The sequence below is a fragment of the Rosa rugosa genome, chromosome 5 (assembly GCF_958449725.1).
Source record: "Rosa rugosa chromosome 5, drRosRugo1.1, whole genome shotgun sequence".
Taxonomy (NCBI): Eukaryota; Viridiplantae; Streptophyta; class Magnoliopsida; order Rosales; family Rosaceae; genus Rosa; species Rosa rugosa.
In genome coordinates, this window is record NC_084824.1 from 15,004,170 (window position 1) to 15,022,635 (window position 18,466).

The following is an 18,466-nucleotide window of genomic DNA, read 5'->3' on the forward strand; positions in this document are numbered from 1 at the left end:
ATGAATACACTACAGGCACAATTGATCAATTTATATGCATATTATTGCCCCCCAATACTCATATTATTGCCTCCCAATAATCATATTATTGCCCCGCAATAGACATGTATAACTACTCAATAAAACTTTTTTTTTCATTCTTCTTTCTTCTTTCCTTATAAGCCTTCTGCCAAATTTATCAAAAAAAAAAAAAGAACTTTGAGAGAATTTCACAGAAGAAGAAGAAGAAGAGAGAGAAAATTTCTACAGAGAGAAAGTTTGCAATGGCGAACGAGAAGCCACTGAGGAAAATTGCAGAGGCATTCAAGGAGCTGGAGGCAGTCGTGAAATCGGAGACCGGCGAAGTGGAGGTTGCGCCGATCTCGCAGGCGTGTTCTCTCGTCTCGCCGATGTTTCAAGACGGGCACGGAGCCGGAGGTGACAATGGGCATGGAACGGACGGCGGCGACCTGAGGCTGGAGGAATCGAACGTAGCGGTGCGCCGCCACGAGCATGGTGACAGTGTCCATCTTCTTCTCCCACGGCGGCAGCTTCTGCAGCCGTCCGGTGCCGTCTGAGCCGCGAGAGAGAGAGAGAGAGAGAGATCGGGTCTGTGGTCAACATATCGCCGGCCGGAGGTGGGAGGGAGGGAGGGAGAGATCGATGAGGGGGGAGGAGAGAGAAAATAGATCGAAGAGAGAGAGTCTAAGAGAGAGAGATGTAATTTATTAATTAAAATAAGGGCAAAACTGTCAATGAATGTTAATCGGGGTTAAAAAACTCTTAGTGGAGTAAGTGGGCAATTTTTAGCCTAAAATCGGGTAAGTGGTCACGGCCCCTTAAAAAAAAACCGTTGATGTTCGCCTCTGAATTAAAACAGTTTCGTGTTTGGTAAACAATACTTTTAAAAATGTTGTCAGTACGTAAAAACAACTTCAGAGCGTGTTTAATCGAAAACAGCTTTTAAAAGTAACAATAGGTTGGTTTTAAAATCTGCTGCTAGTGACCTATAATTTTCAATTAAAGCTGTCTTTTATAAATTTACCAAGCACTATAAAATTTAAAATTTTAGACATAAATTGATTTTTTTTTTTTTTAAATGAAGCAATCGTAAACGAGACCTAATACTGTTATAAAAACAGCACACCACTGATCGAAATTCACACTAGTCTCCCTTACAAAAATAGAGCCACCAAAACAGTACCAAAGCAAATGTAAAGAAAACGAAAATTAGGAATGAGAGTCGTGATTTCTTGAAGCAGAGTAAACTTCTCAATAATTTATTCAAAAAAAAAAAAAAAACGAAAATTAGGAATGAGTCATGATTTCTTGAAGCAGAGTACACTTCTCAAAAATTTCAGACTATTTGATAACTATTGACTGGCAAATTCTGAATTTTCCAGGATAAAAGGCTGCTTTAAATAAAGAATTGGTCTGAGGCTTGGTGTTCCGTGATGCTACATAGCAGGGATCCATCGCATCCTGACCAATTGAGAACCATATTTAAATCAGATATTTATATCTTACATCAGATTCAGCAACTGCTTTTATTTTTAAGAGAAAAAACTCAGCCCCTAATTTATTACACAAAGGAAGAAATTTACACCGAGAACCTGTTACAAACAGAAATATACAAGGTAGAATGAATGGGATAGCAGAATGATGTCATTCAATCCAACCACAAGTCACATTGTCACAATACCAAAGAGATTTCTATTGTATTTGTGGAAGCCCAGTTATCCCAATGCACCCGCTTGCTCTTTTTCAATAAATAACCCACAGCAGCAAACCAACTCAATAACATTTTCACCATGTTAGTGAGATCTTAAGCATATTGGTGACTTGAACTGTTGTTGGCAGCAACAAACACCAATAACTCGATGAACTGGGTAGAATCGCGATTTCTGATGTGTTGAGTACCGTTAAAAAGAATCGGGTGGCTAGTATGAGGAACGGTTTGTTCTGGTATAAGGAGCATTTCTAGTTGAGACTATACTACAGTGCAAGTATTTACCTAGTCAACACTCTTTGCATGTATCCGAGGCATAGCAAGCTCGAGAATAACTAAGAAATAACATCTCTCTGATTCTCTGATATATTGGACTTCTCCCTTCATGAGCTTTAGAATCTTCCTGCACATGCTCAGTCCTAGGCCCTCCTGAGTCATCCATCGACAACTATGGAACATGTCTTGAACTAATTGAGGGGGAAGACCTTCACCAGGGCATACCAACCTTCATCATAAACACCATATTAACACTAGTCAATCACATATCAAAAGAATTATAAATGCATTGTCATTAATAATATAAGTGCATTGGTAAACACTAAATCAAGTGACGTTCGTATAACACAAAACACATTATCTACCTAGTTAGACTTTGCCAAGAGAAAATCAGGAGTCATTAGTGCCAAACAGAACATTGTACTACCAACCCAAATCCATCCAACCAAGTTATTCAAAACACAACAAGGAGGTTACTTGCTATGATCATTGCAGCAGAGATTTATTAACCCAATATGGCTTTGATCAACACATTCACAGCCCAACCTAGACTAGCTTCCTAGTTGAAGTTCAAGTTGAATCCCCAAGACACCAAGGACAAGTTGGTTACTTACTTCATTATGTTGACTTCAACAACATACAATTATAATATCAAAACAAAGACAAAAGCCAAAATACCTGAATTCTGTATGAACCATAGAGTGTCCATCAGGAATTGTAGTTAAGATTGGACGAACATGAATCTCCACCCAGCCTTCCTCAGATGGTGCATAACGTACCATATTCAATAAGAAATCAGCTAAGACCTGCTGAATTCTCACTTGATCACCATAAACAGCTAGTGTTTTGACTTCTTCAGGAATATCCCGAATCAATTGCAAATTTCTTTCCCTCAGCAATAGCATTACTTGGCTAACAACAGCATTTATGACACTTCCAAGTAAGAATTCTTCCTTCTCAAGCTCCAAAGAACTAATTTCAAAAACAAAAGAAGACAAAAGAACTTAATCATGTTCATTGATATGAATTTACAGGGGATAATGTTATTATAATACACTACAATGTGATAGGAATCAGTGGGCACATATATTAATATAAAATAATATTTAAATAATCTTTGGTTCCTTACAAGCATGTAAATTTTTTGTAATCCTCACCCCACCACCACATGCATGCACCAAAAATATCATGCCTAGTAAATTAGTTTTTAAACCAAAAACTTACCCATCTTCAATGCTAGCCAGATCAACGTCCTTTATAATCTTCAAAATTTGCTTCTCACAAGCACCACTAGTCTCCAAGAACTGCTTTTGATCTTCAGTCAACTCTGTAGCCTCCAAAAGTGAGTTAGTAAAGCGTATACCACTTAAAGGATTTTTTATTTCCTGACATATGTAAGCGAATTCTTTCATCCTAGTGAAACATTGCTTCTCCTGTTGTCTCTGAACTCTAAGAGCTTGCTGCAGTTCTGGACTAGGAATCTGCAGAAAGCAGAAAGCTCCAATAACCTGGCCGTCTATATTCACCCTCTTATTTGCTGTCAAGAGAGCTTGTACATATTTCCCATTCTGGTCAAAGAATGAAAAAGGAAACTTGTCCGTGTCTAAGCCTCCAATGGCGTTGTGCAAGACAATCATGAATTTTGTTATAGCATCTGGACCCTTGAGTCGACAACAACTGCCAAAGACCTCCCCAACCAACATTTTTCCAATGATATCTCCACGGCTCCACCCAGTAAGTTTTTCCATGGCAGTGTTCCACTCTGAGCAACATGTGTTATCATCTGACGCAAATATGGGCGGGATCAAAGCATTGGGACTATGAACAATGGCCTTGTAATCACCTTGTATGTTTATGAATTTGTCCATTACCACTTTTTGACCAGTAACATCCTGACCAACAAAGCAAACTCCCACGATATTATTAGTGTAATCCTTGCTAGAGCAAGCATTAACCACCACAAAAACAGGCTTGTTTTCATGCTCTGGGCCAAATGTCCTCAGTTTTATCTCTACATTTTTATCTTCTTCTCCTGCATTTGTGTTCAATACAAGTTGATTACTCACCCAATTCTGTTAAAGATAGAAGTTGATTATTCAATAGGGCAATGATATAGGGCCTCAATGAGGCCTAAGATTTGTGGCCTCAAATCCTAGGTGTCATGCCATGTAAGCAAATTCAAATTTTATTTTCAATTCCACATAATAAATCTTGTCACATCATACTATTGCATTCCACATAATAAATCTTGTCACATCATACTATTGCAACACCAACTTTATCATTTTAGATGTTAGGGGATGAATCAATTACATTAAAGAATTAAATTAGGTGACGAAAAAAAAAGATAAGCTATTAATTATGTATTCATTTAAGAGATATGTCTATAAATTCTTTGACAATTATTTTTCTTCATTTAATTAAATTCTTTCCTATAATTTTTCTTTCCAAATAGCATCAATATAGTCAAGAAATAGGCATTAACTTTTCTTTTCAAATATTGATTAATTTCCTCCAAAAAATAGCATTAATAAATTGAATTTGAAAAATACATATGTCCAAATTAAGAGGTAAGAAAAAATTTCATCGATTAATTATCATCTACAAATCTAAATATAAGGAAAAAAAAACAAACAAAAATAATAATAAACTCAAAATATAACATGTAAACCCTAGCTACATATAGAGAAGAAAAAAAAATTTAACATAAGAATACATATAATGAATATGTACTTTTCACATTATACTTTCAAAATTTACAAGAACCCAACAAAGGTTGAATTCATATACATGTGTTATGCAAATCTATTGATCGAGTGTATGTGCAAATCTATTGACTGAATTACATGAATTTTTTTTCCATTCTTGATTGAAGAAAAAAATTGTTGTTTAAATCTAAGCATGAGAGTAATGAAAAGAAAAAATGAAAAAAAAAAAACCAAAATAATTTTTGTTTAGAAGAAAGCCAAAGTAACTTAGATTCATTAGATTTTGGAAAGATAAGATTGTCTTTTTCTTAAGAATTACATGTCATGATATGACAAATTAGTGATGTGTGTAGGTGACATGGCATGACACCTAAGATTGAGGCCACAAATCATTTTCCTTATTCAATAACAGACTAAGAAAATTACAATGCTAATTCAAGAAAGTCTAAAATAATTACATGTGCACAGAAAATCAAATTAATTAGAAGGTATCTATGCTCCAGACTGAAGCCACCATCGTTAACACATGGCACTTGAAGTAAGCCAATTTTTAGTTTGACTTTGTTCCGTGTCCTAGATTTCTAAGGAGAATTTCACGTATTTACTTTCCTCAGAATTTTCATGCAACACTTTTATCACGACAACTTTGACAATGAACTTACCTTTAGTTTTGAAAATGGTTTTACTAATGTGTATATATATTGGAATAGAGAATAAAGTAGGAAAGAATGTCAACAACAGCCCATTGACAAAGTTTTTTGAATCGAGCAGGAACAAATACATTAGGAAAAAAAAAGATACCTGTCAGAGCGTGGAGGAGAAGTTTGTCAACAGTTTCTTCAGATTCTTTGTAAACCAGATCATGTACCAAGGATTTCCCTGTAGCCTCCTCAACTGAGAGCCCTGTCAGCTCTGCAACCTTTGCATTCCACCCATTTATACACCCATTAACATCTACAGCAAATATGGGAGCAGTTGCAGTCTCTATCAATCTAACCATTTCTCTTGCCACTGAGCTGAGCTCGTCAATCCCTTGATATTCGAGATCCCCACGCTGGGCCTGTGTAACAGCCTTTAAGTTGTTTGTCTCAGCATCCTTAAATGAGTCTCGCAAAATAATTTGCAAGGAATGTATGGCATCCATTTCTGCATTGTCCCATGGCAAACTACGGCTTTTAACCACTTCCAAAAACGCCTTAAAGGAAGAACGTGGATGCATCCTCTGCCCATCATCCTTGTCCTCAGGATGATGCTTTGCTCCACCCCATTTCACCTCTTTTGCAGTGTGGGATCGGAACCAGAAGAGAAAGTCCCTTTTAGTAATATAAGCAGCAGCCATCCCACAGACAGCATCACCAAGTGAGGCAGCTCCAGGGTACCCAGCATCAGCCAAACTGTCAGTGCTTAAACCTGTCGAAGTTCCATGTGAAGCCAACAACCACTCAACAATGTCCCTGATCTGAGCTTCAGTGGGGGTGACACCAATTGGGTAGTACTTGTCTTGGTAGTAAAGCGCTGCCCCATCACACTTGACAAGATTCATGATACTAGGACTTTGAGTAATAATCCCAGTCGGGGTGTCACGAAGAAGCATATCACACAACAGAGTCTGAGTCCTCAAAACATGTTTCTCCGACATCTGTGAAGCCAACTGCAATTCCATATTCAACTGTAGTCCAAAGGCCTGCATTAGAAACTCACAAGCATACCGAAGAGGAAACGGGATGCACCTCGCAGAAGTGTGATGGCAAACAACCAAGCCCCACAGCCTCATCGAGCTCCGTCCACCAATAGCCTCATCATCATTTCCATTAATGATAACCGCCAAAGCCAAGGACGCAATGGAGCCCATATTAGCCATATACTGGGAATGACAACCATGCGGCGCGCGCAGCGTTGATCCAACCAAGCACAGAGGCTGCATAAGCCCTTCATCCTGGATCACATGAACCGGCGTGGCATGACAATCCACAATCATTCTCACCCTATTTTGCTTGAACAAAAACCTCGACGCCTGAGGTATGTCCGTGGCCGGATAATGCAGCCCAAGATAAGGCTCCAAATCGGGCCTCTTACTCTCCGCCAAAACCTCCCCGTGCTCATCCTCATGAAACTTGTACACCATAACTCTATCATACCCAGTGAGCTCCCTCACACTCTCCACCACCGTGTCGCACAAAAGCTTAATATCCCCACCGGGCAGTGACTGCAGCAGCGAAATCGCCCTCACGGCCAGCTTCTGAGACTGCACGGCCCCGGCTATAGACAGAGCCGGGTCCTCTGTTCTAGCAGGCTCCAAATCAATGACAACCCCGACATCAATCCTATGCAAAATCGCGTAAAACGGCTTGCCGGAAACCCTCGAATGTATCCAAATTGGGTTGAGCAGAGTAATCTCCCGAGCGCCAAACGCCTTCTCCAGCAAAGTCGAGCTGGAAGGCGTGAAGAGCGTCCTGACGTCGGTCCCGATTGTGAGGATCTCCCGCCTCTCGAGCACCGGAACCGACTGGGGCATTAGGTCGAGCAGGTCGCGGGCGTTCTCGCTGTAGGCAATGACCCCGAAGGTCGACTCGTCCACGGCAATCGTGCACCCGAACGGCTGGATATGGCCGCCCCTCTGGATTTTGGACAGGTACGCCGTGATTTGCTGCTCCGGCACCGATTCTTTGGTGCTTCTCATGCTCTGCGAGTAGTCGAAAGACTTCCCGGACTCGGACTGCTCGAACACGGCGTGCAGCCGAGCGTCGACCGTGTACTGCGCCACCGCTTTGCTCACCGACTCCGCCGGAGTGCTGCTGTTGTGCTGCTTTAAATTGCTGGTGCCCGAAGACGACTGAGCCTTCCCCCAGCCGCCGCCGCCTCCGCCTCCTGCTGAAGCCATTATCGGTTAGTTAGTGGGTCCCGCACGACGCAATTCTCAGTAGAATTGCGGCCATGAAGAAAATGAGAAACCCAAAAATAGGTCTGATCAGAAAGAGAGGTCACAATGAAGAGCAGAAAAAGAAAAAGAAGGGAGTAGAAGAGGAAGAGCTTGGTGAATGTGACTGCTTTTGGATTTAATTGAGGGGATGGGGAGGGGCCATTGGGCCAATGAAGGGAAAAGCTAAAGTTTTGGCCTTGGCAGTGATCTTAAATTCGTTTTTTTGTTTTGGTTGGATTCAGTGGAAGAGGAACTAGTAGTGGTAGTAGCAGTAGTACTGGGATTTGGAAAGGAGAATGACTCTGTTTTTTTTTTTTTTTTTTCCTTCTTTGTTTTATCTGATTTATTACATGCGTTTTTCTTTGCAGGTGGTTTCTATAATTTTTCTTTTACTTGTGGGTTGTGGCTGTGGGTGGAGGGAGGGAATATAGAGGAGGCAGTGCGATTGGTGCACGCGTGCCAATCACAGTTTTCTGTTAGCCTTTTGTTTCCTTTTTTTTGAATACAAGGGGTGTCAGTCCATTGAAGTAAGAGAAATGACTCACCCGGACTCCAGGCAACGACAGAAGAGGGAGCCATGAATGACCTCGACCCTAATCACTCCTGGACGACCATGCAAGCAACCTCGAATTTGCAACCCGCCATGAGAGCAGCAGACATCAGATCCGACGACAACCCCGTGAAATCCTCGTTGCCAAACGTCCAAGGCCATCAACACCTTACCACCATCTCCATCATCAAATGGAGACGACCACAGATCAAACCCATCGAGACCGGCCACCATAACACTTCTAGCAAAAGGAGGAGCACCGTTGGCCAGGAGCTTGTTGATTGCGCCACCATAAGCATCAGCAATGCTGACGAGGGGAGGGAAGCCGAAACCACCCAGTGCTAGGAGGAGCCACCACACAAGGCCGTAACCCACACCCCTATGAAAACCCAAAAAGGAGACCAAGCCTCCATCTCGGAGAAGAAAGCCCGGGCCACTACAAAGAAACCCTAGGAAAGAACTCGAGAGAGAACGCATAGTTTTTCCAATTAGTATATGTTAATGTGGGTTGTTACCTTTTTTCTTTGTTATTAGCAAGGTTTGAAAAATTGTTAGGCGCTAGTCGGGCGGTGGTCAAGGGACTAGCGCCCAAATGCTTAGGCGGATGTCTAGGCGGTTTTTATTTTCTTAATTTTTATTTTTATATTTATATCATATAATTATATATATATATATATAAAGACTTAAAAAGAGTTTAAAAAACTACTTAGAAGAGTTTATATTTACTAGAATTTCTATTTCATTTAATCATATATTGTTGATTCGTGGGTCAATTTGCTAAGTCACCTTAGCAGAACAGTGAGTTAAAAATATTCTTAGAAAAAAGAAGAAGAAGAAAAACATGGGGTTAAGAAGACTAAAAAACCCATAACCATGTTTCTTTTTCTTTTTTTAAAAGACAAAGTTCAATTCGTCTATCATCTCTTTCATTCTATCTACCTTCCTAGAATCCCAGATCAATGACTCCTCCTCCTCATCATCCTAAGCATTGATCATTGAGATCTTTTGATCAATTAAAACATGAGGTCAATAAGTGTTTCAGAATTCAGAGTTTCAATGAGATCTCAAATGTAGATGTAAAGATGAATTTCATTTGCTTCAAAAATCATTGAGATCTCAGATCTAAATCATCTGATGAATTTCAACGCCTAAAATGGCCTAGCCCCTCGGCCGCCCAGCCTGCCTTACTGCTTGCCCAACCCGCCCAGCGCCTAGTCGCCTCAGCTGCCCAGCCTACCCAACCCGTCCAGGCGGCCGCCTAAATCCTGACAGCCCAATGCCTCCGATTACCCATTACTCGAGTCGGCCAGCTGCCACCCAGCACCTAGGTGGCTTGGGTGGCCGTTTTTTAGAACATTGGTTATTAGTTTCTTCTTGAATATAATATTCTTATATTTTCAAACGTTTTGTTTTTTTTTTTTTTTAACTTGAGGATCGACATACCAAGAAAAACAAAACTTGAAGATCGGATTAAAAAAGGAAATGTTTTAATAGATTCGGATGCGAGTTTGATGGGTTGGATTTGATCGAAACTGTCTACTGGATCAATAGTTGGTCTAGCCTTTTATCGAAATCGTATCAGATTCGGACTATTTCTGTTGATGAAAAATTAGTTGTCGAGAATGTAGTATGAGACGATGAAGATGAGGCAGAAAAATAAAAAAACTATGTTTGGCTAACTCCAAGAGCTTTATATGATCACCATATTTGGTGAGCAAATTTGATTTGATTAATTGAGCAAATTGACACCTAATCCAAAGATTATGACCTTGGAGGAAAAAGGAAACAGTGTCTCTCGAAGCCATACATTATTTCCATTTTCCAGCCCTATATGGCTATATCATAGACTCGATCTCGTATACCAAGTTACCAACAAGAGAGTGAAAAGAGGCATACACGTGTGAGATGCTGCTAATCGGAGAATAGCCTCGAGTGCCATCAATTATTGTCTGGTCACGTCAAATTGTGAGAAAATTATGTGATTGGAAGAAAAAGGTTTGTACTATTCCCAACACATAGCTTCATTCCCACCTGCGTCCCACGTGAAAATTAGACCCCATCCCCAACTTAATAATGGAATTCTTTTGCACTAATTGAAGACGAAAATTCTATAGTGTATTGATATTCTGAAATCAAGAGCTATTGGCTGATTTTCTAATGTCTTGTAGTATTCTGTAATGTTGAAACTTCTGATCGTTAGATTAGCTTTTATGTTTGGAGTACCTCACACAATAAGACAATAACGTAATTTTCAATACTCTAAAGCAAAATAGAATAGGAGGGTGCGTTTATTTCCACCTTACTAAATACTTTGTTCATCCTATAACAAAAAAATTTCTTTAAAATTCCAAAAATTGTCCTTAACAACAATTATTAAAAGAAAACAATGAAAATGAGAAATCAATTTTGTTTTAATTAAAATTTTACCCAACAGACATCCTAATTATGAATTATCATAACAACTTTCTATACCCAAAAAAAAAAATTTATCATTTTAGCTTCTTCATCGCTAGCCAACCAAACAAATAATTAGACGAAATTTTCAAGTGATAGCAACAAGTGAAAAGCATTGTTGGTTAGTATTATTTTGTTCTACTTCATGTGACTCGTGTTTGATTTTATGTCATAGTAGTTGATGAAGGGAGAAAATAGAGAAGAGGAACAAAAAAAAAAGAGTAAAAAGAAACTAGAAGGCATGGGGTTGATGATTTTCTTTTTCTTTTTTCTTTTCCAATTTCACATTTTCAATGGTAATATCTTTTCTTCTTTTTAAAATTATTTGAGGGTGAAATTGAAAATTTCATGATAAAAATTTAATTGTAGGGTGAAAATATCCCGCCTCTTTTAGCTCAAATGGCAAGCCTGAGATTGAGCACTTACACAGAAAAGAAAGAGGAAATACAAAGTAATTGTATCGGAACTTTTGACGACTTTCTATTTATTCATTGACCACCTTTTTTTGGAGAACACGTGATACATTAACAGGCAGAGAGCGAAACCAAGAAGAATTTGACAGAAATCATAAACTTTGTTTAGTAAAATGATCGTGGGTTCTCGGTTTTATGAACTTTTCGATACACAGCTTACAAATGAACGTACTCCGGCATTAGCAGTACAAACACTATACTAACAAGTGAAGAAGAGCAATCATATTCCAGCAAATTGCAGACTCAAGAAACTCGGAGAAGACACCATTGCTCGTAGAAAGCAGGTCCAGCTTTGCACTAGCTATAAGACGTCTTTTCACTTGGTGTAAAGAACATCCTCCCATGGGTGGCGGTACAGGGGCTGCTTCAACCTCTTCTGGTCAAATGTGTGCCTGAGATTTAAGGGAAGGGAGCAATCAGTCATTTGAAAGTATTCTACAGAAAAGCTTAAGGAATATGATATAAAAAAGCAGAAAGTGATGCCCTTTCTCCCTAGGATATCTGACCCACCAGCTTATCTAGGAGAACCTTTTTTTCTTGTACTCGCCACAATGCCAAATTCAAGTGTCTAAAGTCTAAACCTAAATTATACCCAATAAATAGGAAATTGACTGACTCTAGGAACATAGGACCACCTAATCTGTTTAGAGACCCATTAAGTCCAAATGCATTGGCAGTATGGATGACAAGGGTATGTAGAGTCGGTATTCAGATTGTTCATGTGTCCACATCAAGAAATTAATTCTACCTTAAATAGTATATTGCCTAACTTAGCGATAAGGCAAAGAACTTTACCCAATCAAACCAATGGAACGTGCCAACACAAACAGCCCATTCAGATAGCCAATCTCCACAATCTCATCAATCTCTGGCTTGTTGAACATTCCACTGCCCGCAAGGAGATCCAAGAACAAGGTTCCAATAGCACCATCCACATTCATGACCAGGTTGTTTGCCTTTGAGAGCGTGTAGGTCTCAACTTGTACGGCGTATTCCATGTACTTGACGGAAGGGAAATGTGTGCGTGCGAACAGTTGTAGGAGCTCTACTCTCTTATCTCGGTTGTCTCCTCTCTTAATCCTTTTTCACAGCAAGTAAAGTATACAAACAATAAGATATGCTGCTATTAAAAAGCCTTAAAATTGAAAGTCCTAGTTGCATGATTTAAAAAAATATCAATACCTGTGACCAATCCCTGGCACACGAATGCCCTTCTTTTTCATGCTTTCGACAAACTCATATGGTGTAAGATTCTGATGAAACAAAGGAGGATAGCTTGTTAGAGTTGAAATAGAACAGTGTTCACTGTTCAGTGATTCCACACATAATGTCCAATGAAGCTTACCTTGTCATATGCATCCTTGAAGTATCGAGCAGCATCATCAACGGCACCACCAAATCGTGGACCAATTGTGAGCAAACCTGTTTCAGAAACTCATCTTTGATTATTCTATGACAAAACAATCTCTGGTAACCCCAGTCATGGAGCAGAAGGTTTAATAACTAAATATAGAAGCTTTTGGTGGCAATATAAGTACCTGAGACAAGGCTGGAAACAAGGTCCTTGCCAGCCCTAGCGGTTACGATTGTGTTGTGAGCACCAGAGACGCAAGGACCATGGTCAGCACACAACATGACGCATATCTGATATCAACGTCACATGTTTTAGTGAAAGAGCTAGAGTTTAAATAAATAAAAATTAAATGGGAGGATAAAAAGTAGCAGCTCTAAAGTAACCAGCGACCTACCTCAATAAATTTGGTACAGTAACTGGGAAGGCTGCGTTTGAACCACAAAAGAGAGATAACATCACCTACACCATAACCCTGCTCAACAATGGAAGACATAGGTACACCAGCATAGCATGGTTCCTCACCTGCAAAGTACATCAAAAGGAGAAGTCAGTGAAACTGATATCTATAATATCTAACAAATTAATTATATGGAGGAACATCATCCAATTGAGTACATACCTCTATCATCAGAGATTGTGGATATAACATGAGTTGGAGCCCTAACTTTTCCACTCTTAATTGCGGTGTTAAGATCTTCAGGAATCTGTGGAGGCTTAAATTCCTTCACTGGTGCAATTTTCCCCTCTTCAACCTGTGGAAATCAACAAAATTACTTAATTTTAGACAGCCACGCATACAACTGAATTACAGACTTTGTCAAGAAAATTTTTGCGGTGTTTATCTTGAAGAGAATGTTGGTTTAGGATAGAGTCAAGGATTGCTGTAAATTACCAATTTCTCAAAGGTTTCCTTGATGGCAGTTTCTAGAGCTTCATATGAAGTGGGAACAACAGCTCCAGCGTCCCTCAGGGCTTGGTTCTTTGCTTGTGCAGACTCCATCTCACCACCACTTTTAGCGCCCTGATCAGAAAAAGTCAAGAAAGATTCAGAATATAACCCTCCACTGTCTTGGGAAGAGACCGATCAAGAAAACAGAGATGATGACTTACAGCATGTCCAAATTGTACTTCGGATTTGAAAAGCGTTGCACAAGTTCCACTAACCCAAGCAACCACTGGTTTGTTAACTTTTCCCTGTTTTAAAGCTTCAACTAGAGAATACTCATCTCTCCCACCAAGTTCCCCAAGTACAACAATAATTTTAACCTGCATTAGATCACAAAATCAGATTGCAAAAAGGACAATGACAAGAAATGCAACACAATGGCAGTATCATAACCTGCATCCATAAAAATGCGATAATCCTCCTAGGTTGACCACAAAAACTTGCATGACTTTAGCATGAGAAGCATAGTTCTGGGACTTAGAGGGCACTAATTAGACCATTCATCTTGTGGATTGCATAACATCACTTATACTTGATAGAAATAAATGACAGCCTCACAACAAATGCTAATCAAGGACAGGGGCTCTCAAGAGAAGTAAAGGAAAGAAAATAATCTGGTCTGATTAGACGCTTGGTTTTTCCCACATGCTTACCTGAGGGATATTGTTAAATCGCAGAACATGGTCCGAGAGAGTAGAACCTGGGAACACATCACCTCCAATAGCAATACCTGAAGAGTTCCAATACCATACCCAAATTGTATTACAATTTCTAACAATATTTGAGTCCACACATTACGGCAGCTAGAAAAATTAAATTAAACAGAGCAGCAAGAATGTGGCTACCTTCATAAAGTCCATCTGTTACACGGGCTACAGTATTGTACATTTCATTGGACATCCCACCCTGGAATTACAACAAACTATTATTTCTAAGAATTTTAAACAGGTATATGACTTTCTTCACAAACACATCTACATCGCATTTTGAATAAATCTGCGGAAATGAATCTATCATGTGTGGAAAACTAATGGCAATTTGCATAACCATATCTACTCTCAGTAGTGGCTCTTCAGCCTCAAGGCATAAGACAGATATCAATGAACTCAATCCCACAGTAAAAACATAATACTTTCTAACTAGATACATCCTGTTTGATGACAAAACTCAACATACATTATCATAGATTTTAGATATCTAATATCCAAAAATTATCTAAAGGTTCAAGATTTGACTTAAGAGTACCATTAAGAATGGTTAAGAATTGGAACAAAAGTGCATGCACTGGGATAGCTACTTACAGATTTGGAGACAAAACCAACAGATCCAGGCCTGTACAGCTTGCAATGAATAATGTTATCAATTGTTCCGGCAGTGTCACCAATCTTAAAAGCTCCAGCTTGGATTCCTCCAACAGTAGCTGGGCCAATGACAACCTGCATCACAATACCACCTTTAAAATTTGTACTTCTTTGGTCAATCGCCTAATTAGTGCAATCAATATGACTTTGTAACAATTGTCTAACCTTGTTGTTTGCCCGTGCATATGCGATCAATTGCTTAGCGTCTGACTCAGGCACACCCTCAGCAATAATTGCCACAACTCTGATGGTTGGCTGCTTGAGAGCAGTCATGGAAGAAGCAGCAGCACTGCAGATATATCAACATATATTCATCATCAAGTACCGCCCAATAGCAGTGCTACCCTCGAAAATAACACAAACAAAACAAGCACTGACCTTCTGTAGGAAGCAAAGTTGATAAATACATCGGCAGTGGGATGTGCGGCACATGATGCCTCAATGCTGCAACAATTATCATTATTAAGGTTAGACAATCTCAAAACATCATCTAATCAACATAACCACAGATCAACCGTGCACGACACGATACATCCATAGAAATGAAACATTGGAAGAATTAAATAATGATCACATACCTGGAGTGCACTGGTATGGCGATTTCCTCCTGACCGAAAAAGAGCTTCTGAAATCCCTCAGCACCGGGATTAATGATTCCGGCAACAGACGGTGTTTCCCTCCCTATAACAAAACTCAGTCACTACATTTCTATCCACATAGAATCAAGATCACGCTTTAAAACCGAAAAAAAAAAAAAAAATCCGAAAGCTATACACACCACAAAGGAAGTCAAAATCAAGCATGCGCTGGATGGGGAGCTGCTTGTAGTTGTAGAACAAGGCTTGAGTGGTCCGGGAAAACAGTTGACCGGTGGACATGGTTTCCGACTCAAGATAACCTCCGATTTCTGATCATACAAACAACACCACAAACCAAAAGATCAAACTACAAAAATCACAGCACAGCACAGGCCAAGCACGAATAATTCGGAAAATAAGTAGATCACGAATCACGATCAAATGATTTAGAATGAGGTAGATCTAGTGTCAAATTCACGGTTAGCTAAAGCACATCCACCTAATGCCAACCACATCCTAAATTATAGTTACCTAACAGATCTCTACGCGAAATGCACCTAACCGAAACGAGTCTGGTACCAACCACTACTCAAGTTTCAATCTCAAATGCCTAAATATATATACACAAGCGCAAACGCGTAGAGGAAACCAAACAAAATTGAGGATCAAGGTTCGGCCTCGGGGATATCAAAATTCCGGGATTTAACTAGAGACAGATAGCGGGATCGCAATGAGAAGAGAGGAATTGGAGTTTACCTGAGAGTGGGAAAACGGAAGGGGAGGTGAGATTTGGGGGTAAAAATGTGAGTGCTGGGATTTAGGAATGGATTTGGTAATGGGAGGGTTTAAATAGAGAGAGTGACGACCGGGAGGGGGGGGGGGGGAAGGTAGAGAGGAGAGAGAGGTGAGCTGGTCACGTGGCGGAAGGTAGTTAGCTCAGTGAGAGTGACGGGTTTTGTTTATTGTTTTTGATGGCGCTGTACAACATTTACTGGTGTGCTGCGTGATTGTGAGGGAGAGAGAGAGAGAGTGGCGGGCTGGTTGGGAATCGGTAGGTGGATTGCCCCTCCACAGGACAAAAGGGGTTGGCTGCGCTTGACCGGAAAATATACCATATATTTCACACGAGTTTTCGGTTTAGTAGTAGATTGCCCTCCGATTTAAGTACAAACTACGAACCTTGCCATGACCGTCTTTCTTGTATTATATATATATATATATATATATATATATATATATTTTAAGAGCAAATGCACCCATGAACTAAGGGCAATTGCTGATTTGCCAATCAAATTGGTACTACCAATCCACTATTCATCCCAAATTGGCAATTGCCTCTAGCTTATACAATGCACCAATGAAGGGCAATTTGCCTGCCAATCCACTATTCACACTTCAAATTTGAATAATTCATTAAACTTATAATTTAATTAACTAAACAATTAATAATTAGATTAATCATACAATGTTAATTTAATAAAAAATAATGCATAAGTTTTAAAAACAAATAAAATTATATATCAAGTATAAATAATTAAATATCGTTCCCGGAAAAAAAAAAAGTTATCGTTATGATAAAAAAAATATATATATATGACAATTGATAAGATTATCGACCAATCTTCATTTACCATGTGTCGACTTTAGATACCTTTTTCTTACAAAAAATATATATGATTTCTGATAAGATAATCGCCCAATCTTCATTGGACACGTGTCAACGTCAGATATTGTTATCTTCTGAAAATATATCTATGATATGTGATAAGATTTTCAACCTATATAAACGTGACACGTGTACTTATCCTAACTTTTTATCTTTCAATTTTGGTAATAAATAAGCTTCAGACTCCATTCTTTGCTCACACATTCCTCTCATTCTACACCTACATTTCTTTTGAAATCTATCATCCATCTCATTTCTCCTTTTTCCGATGGAAGAATTGAACAAATGGTTGTTAGAAAGGGAGCGTGAAAATATGGAAGAGCTCGAGCGGATTCAAGCTACAAACTCTCAAGCGGCTGCAATGGTGGCGCAATATCAATTATCGGAGACACCTAGAGGGCGTGGTTCAAGACCTGGCCGTGTCCCAAATGTCGAAAGACATATAGAAGTCCGAGGTCATTTTCTCTTGCAGGATTATTTTGTCGAACATCCAGTGTACGACGAAGCAGGCTTTCGAAGGAGGTACAGAATGCAAGCACATGTCTTCCAACGCATAATGGAGGATCTTTGCAACCTCGATAGTTTTTTAGGGCAAAAATCAGATGCCACTGGAAAAATGGGATTGCTTCCCGAACAAAAAATGACAGGTGCCCTGAGAATGCTTGCGTACGGTGCAGCTGCTGATCAATGTGATGAAATCACTAGAATGGAAGCTTCTACGGCACTGAAATGTCTGAAGAAGTTCTGTAGACAAGTCGAGTTTCTTTACGCCGGGTGGTTCCTTCGTCCTCCAAATCCTGCTGACTTACATAGGCTTCTCAATAGAGGACAACGCCGTGGGTTTCCAGGCATGATCGGAAGCATCGATTGCATGCATTGGGAGTGGAAGAATTGCCCAACTGGCTGGGCTGGAACTTTCTCGGGTCGAAAGGGTAGACCAACTATTATTCTTGAAGCAGTGGCGTCTTACGATACGCATATATGGCATGCTTTCTTTGGAACTCCTGGAGCTCAAAATGACCTCAACGTTCTTGGTGCATCTAATGTGTTCGAGCGTGTCATAGGTAGAACTGCTCCTCTGGTTGAGTTTGAGGTCAATAACAAAAGGTACACTAATGGTTATTACCTTGCCGATGGAATATACCCGAGGTGGTCAACTTTTGTCAAAACAATATCGAATCCCAGAAGAACAGGTCCAACATCTGCACCAATTGCAACGGTGCAACCCCATCATACGGCTGTAGGACGACAAGGGAACGGTTAAAGCTCCACGGCCCTCCCATCATAATCTTTCTGGAGTCGCTTCGAAGATCGAAGGAGAACATAAACCGATCTGGGGTTCTTTGCTGAACATGAAAACCTTGATTTAGTACCCATACACGCCGGAAATGGCGCCTCAGATCCACAGCAGTCGTTGGTTTCTTGGTGAGCGGCCAGGCGAGGAGGTAGGACTAAGAGGTTCGCTGCGCTCC

At 39.9% G+C, this 18,466-nt stretch overlaps 3 protein-coding genes across 4 annotated transcripts; 1 reads left to right on the top strand and 2 right to left on the bottom strand.

Moving 5' to 3' along the window:
- Nucleotides 1-1,459: 1,459 nt before the first annotated feature.
- Nucleotides 1,460-7,892, bottom strand: LOC133708499 (phytochrome B-like). The gene is made up of 4 exons (XM_062133962.1): nt 5,494-7,892; nt 3,209-4,016; nt 2,663-2,956; nt 1,460-2,213 (listed from the first exon to the last, which is right to left on the bottom strand). Exons 1-4 carry the CDS (start codon nt 7,571-7,573, stop codon nt 1,994-1,996), a joined length of 3,402 nt encoding a protein of 1,133 aa, XP_061989946.1. The 5' UTR covers nt 7,574-7,892; the 3' UTR covers nt 1,460-1,993.
- A 3,278-nt stretch (nt 7,893-11,170) lies between these two features.
- LOC133708847 (ATP-citrate synthase beta chain protein 2) lies at nt 11,171-16,240 on the bottom strand. Of its 2 annotated transcripts, none has more exons than XM_062134384.1 (17): nt 16,085-16,240; nt 15,529-15,657; nt 15,329-15,431; nt 15,129-15,194; nt 14,916-15,039; nt 14,691-14,825; nt 14,235-14,295; nt 14,043-14,119; nt 13,554-13,709; nt 13,336-13,464; nt 13,063-13,195; nt 12,838-12,965; nt 12,628-12,733; nt 12,435-12,511; nt 12,272-12,342; nt 11,885-12,169; nt 11,171-11,481 (listed from the first exon to the last, which is right to left on the bottom strand). In XM_062134384.1, exons 2-17 carry the CDS (start codon nt 15,626-15,628, stop codon nt 11,406-11,408), a joined length of 1,827 nt encoding a protein of 608 aa, XP_061990368.1. In that variant the 5' UTR covers nt 15,629-15,657; nt 16,085-16,240; the 3' UTR covers nt 11,171-11,405. The 2 variants fall into 2 exon arrangements, with proteins under 2 accessions (XP_061990368.1, XP_061990369.1); XM_062134385.1 differs by lacking the exon at nt 16,085-16,240 and adding an exon at nt 15,860-16,010.
- A 1,022-nt stretch (nt 16,241-17,262) lies between these two features.
- Nucleotides 17,263-18,258, top strand: LOC133711252 (uncharacterized). The gene has a single exon (XM_062137405.1). The coding sequence runs from the start codon at nt 17,263-17,265 to the stop codon at nt 18,256-18,258; it is 996 nt and encodes a 331-aa protein (XP_061993389.1).
- Nucleotides 18,259-18,466: the final 208 nt, after the last annotated feature.

Coding starts and splice junctions, on each gene's coding strand:
- LOC133711252 (XM_062137405.1), top strand. CDS start 17,263: ATGGAAGAATTGAACAAATGGTTGTTAGAAAGGGAGCGTGAAAATATG.
- LOC133708847 (XM_062134384.1), bottom strand. CDS start 15,628: ATGTCCACCGGTCAACTGTTTTCCCGGACCACTCAAGCCTTGTTCTAC. Junction 15,195..15,328: donor GCCATACCAGTGCACTCCAG/GTATGTGATCAT, acceptor TAATTGTTGCAG/CATTGAGGCATCATGTGCCG. Junction 14,120..14,234: donor AACAGATGGACTTTATGAAG/GTAGCCACATTC, acceptor GGAACTCTTCAG/GTATTGCTATTGGAGGTGAT.
- LOC133708499 (XM_062133962.1), bottom strand. CDS start 7,573: ATGGCTTCAGCAGGAGGCGGAGGCGGCGGCGGCTGGGGGAAGGCTCAG. Junction 4,017..5,493: donor TCTCCTCCACGCTCTGACAG/GTATCTTTTTTT, acceptor ACACAAATGCAG/GAGAAGAAGATAAAAATGTA. Junction 2,957..3,208: donor CTGGCTAGCATTGAAGATGG/GTAAGTTTTTGG, acceptor TTTTGAAATTAG/TTCTTTGGAGCTTGAGAAGG.